The 3,137-nt window shown below is 50.9% G+C and overlaps 1 protein-coding gene across 3 annotated transcripts in view; it reads right to left on the bottom strand.

Moving 5' to 3' along the window:
- Positions 1-893: 893 nt before the first annotated feature.
- The window catches only part of Abcg8 (ATP binding cassette subfamily G member 8), a 17,230-nt gene continuing 14,986 nt past the window's right edge, over positions 894-3,137 (bottom strand). For all 3 annotated transcript variants that reach the window (XM_021149103.2, XM_021149104.2, XM_021149106.2), the window contains exons 12-13: positions 2,644-2,771; positions 894-2,558 (exon numbers count right to left, since the gene is read on the bottom strand). In XM_021149103.2, coding sequence (XP_021004762.1) covers positions 2,421-2,558; positions 2,644-2,771 — 266 coding nt within the window. In that variant the 3' untranslated portion in view covers positions 894-2,420. The remainder of the gene's footprint in view (positions 2,559-2,643; positions 2,772-3,137) is intronic.

Raw genomic sequence — 3,137 nt, 5'->3', positions numbered from 1 at the left:
TTACAAAGTCGGATGACTGCCAGCGTTCCTCCTATACTTCTCCATCCAGGCCTAAAGACAGTGGGTTACCAAAACAGAGCTGGGGTCTGGGGAGGGGCTGCAGAACAGACTGGAGGCTCTGCAGATACAGTCATGCATGGGGAATGAACCAAAGGGAGAGTACAAACAGGACTCATCAGAAGAGGGACAGACCCAGAACCCAGGTGTCTCCCATGCACAGACTGGGGAAGACAGAGCTGTTAGAGCGAGTGCTGGATGAACTATGGCGTATGCACATGAACACATATGCAGTTAAGACTGAGTACACACACGCACATTTGCACACGTGTTCACTCACTGTCCACTGAGAGTCCTGAAGTAGCGATGCACAGCAGCAGAGCAGACTCATTCACATCTGGGCTCCTATCTATCTTTCCCCACTAAAAAGTCAGGTTTCTACAGAGAAGCATCCAACCCCAGGGCTGAGCTTGGAAAATCGAGACGATCCCCAATCCCCAATGACTTTGTTTTGTTAGAGTTCCCAGTGACTGAAAGGAACATGATTAAGAAGATAGAGCCAGGCAGTGGTGGCGCACGCCTTTAATCCCAGCACTCGGGAGGCAGAGGCAGGCGGATTTCTGAGTTCAAGGCCAGCCTGGTCTACAGAGTGAGTTTCAGGACAGCCAAGGATACACAGAGAAACCCTGTCTCCAAAAAAGCCACACACACACACACACACACACACACAAAAAAAAGATATGGAAGCCAGCTTGAGTATTTCACTGGCTAAATCAGGGACAATCTGAGTACCCAAGCTAACTATGGCAATGGATTACAGCTTGCTAAATTAAAATGGGACTCCACGAGTATATAATTTATAGCACTAACTCAGGAAGAATGAACAAGTCATGGTCTCCAGGCATGGCATCCAAAAGCTTTATTAATTATGAAAAGAGGGAACCGAGGAACGTGGAGGGGTCCAGCAGACATGCCTTCTGTCAGGCAATCAAAGTCAACAGCACGCAACAACTGGGAACCGTGTGCCGCCTGATGGGACACACTAGGGAAAAACCAATTTCATTCCTGGATATTCTGACCCAGCCTGGATTTAATTGAGAAATGCCCCAGATAAATCCAAATTAAAAGCTACCCTAGAAAGTCAGTGGGCACTGAAGAGCTAGCTCTTCCAAACTGAAAGAAGCAATCAGAGGGTGCTTTTGACTCTGCTCCGAATGAGGGCCCTGTGGCTCTTGCGTGATATCTATGCGACAGGGCTGTGTGGAGTCCCTGAGGCCAGTGGGTGCTGTGGGGCTGCTGCTCACACTGGGGCCTGAATACAGGATGCTGAGTCCATGGATCTGGGCAGGCCTGGGATTTTGCCTACCTCATCAGCATTCACTGACGTCATGGACAGTCAGGACCTGGAGAACCAGTGGAGAACACCTCTCCTGTCCTCAAACACCCTCCCCCCTGGTCCTTTTCATTCCAGACTTGTTTTCCTCTGGGAGCAAGCCCCTCCCAGCTCCGTGCTTTGGGTGGGGGGGGGGAGGGGGGCGGGGAGGTGTTCCTTGACACAGGCATGAAGCAAGCAATCTGGATGTGCAGCAAGCAGCGCATCCTCTGGCCACTGTGAAAGCCGATCCCGAGCCCTGGCTAGGCGGATGCAACTCTGAGGCCTGGCTGAGCTCACACAGACTCCGCAAACTGTTTCTAGAGGCATCTCAGGCCTGGCGTTTTGCTCTGTAAAGCCCAAAGGTCTTTTTGATTCTATCACAAAACACTTTGTAAGCTGAGACAACTGGATTTGTCTTTGCCACCGTGTCCTCACCGGAATAACAGGATGCTGCTCACATCAGTGGGTTGCTCCAAGAATAAATGACAATAGCCACACATCATATTTTATACCGTACCCGTTGAGTAGATGCTCAATTAACTCTCAGCTGTCCAACTTTGGGGGTTGGAGTCCATGGATCCACGCAGAGATAAGCGAAAAACATTTTGCTAGTTTGTTTTAGGTCGCCCTTTGTATTGGGAGTGGCTTAACAGTGTGAGAATAGTAGAAGAGAAAGCTAAACACTTTGCTATAAACCGCTATCCTCTCAGGATTCCAGAAATTTCTGCATAGCCTAGCTACTTAATTCATATATAATTGGTTCCCATTCCATACTGGGTTGTTTATATAAAGATATAAAATGCATGAGCAACGTACCTGTTTCTCTCTCTCCCATCACAAGCCCGGGCCTGGGAGCAGAAACACCTCTCAACTGTCTTTATTCTACTGCCATCCTGTGGCTGACCTGTGCCACTGCAGCACTAAGATGTGGCTGCTGCCTGAGAGATGTGTGTGAGCCTTGTCCCCAGTCCGGCTCCTCCTCGGGGTGGCAAGCCCCGGGGGGTGGGGGGTGGGGGAAGGGTCCCGCCAGTGAGAGCAAAGCTGAGTGTCACCAGTCTTGAATTGACTTCTGTTTGATGAGTTTCAAGGACAGATAGTACAGGAACAGGAAGCCGTAGCTGATGCTGATGACAATGAGGTAGATCGCATAGAGTGGATGTGAGTTCAGGTCCATGGCACTGACCATCTGCGGACAGACATTTGGTGAGCGCCCAAGGACGCTGTCCCCAGAGTAGCACTTGAATTTAGAACTCCCAGCCATTGCTACATACCGTGTCTCCGAGGATGGAGAAGGTGAAGTTGCCGACTTGCGTGGTGTAAAGGTGTCCATTAAATTGAATCTGCATCAGCCCCGAGAAGCACCACCGGAGGAACGACACCTTGGAGATCCATGCAGGCACTGAAGACAGCAAGAGCTATGTTACTCACATGCTCTCTGCTCCTCTGGAGAGAGGACTCATGCTAGCTGTGGCCGGAAGAGTCCTCTAAGGACCAAGGAGCAAAAGAGACAAGGAGTAACAGCTGTGACTGGGGACCCTATGCTGAGAGGGCCAAGAACAGGGGACCTACATGTCGGATTGCTACTTACTCTGGACAGTCATTTCATTAATGCTGCATGTGCCCAGCTTCACAGGATACTCAGATAACACCACACCAGAGACCCTGGCCCTGGGGAGCACTCTGCTGGGAGAGGAGGACCCTGACCCCGGGGAGCACTCTGCTGGGAGAGGAGGACCCTGACCCCGGGGAGCACTCTGCTGGGAGA

Source organism: Mus caroli, chromosome 17, assembly GCF_900094665.2.
Source record: "Mus caroli chromosome 17, CAROLI_EIJ_v1.1, whole genome shotgun sequence".
In the NCBI taxonomy this organism is placed as follows: domain Eukaryota; kingdom Metazoa; phylum Chordata; class Mammalia; order Rodentia; family Muridae; genus Mus; species Mus caroli.
This window is presented reverse-complemented; position numbering and strand designations above follow the sequence as displayed.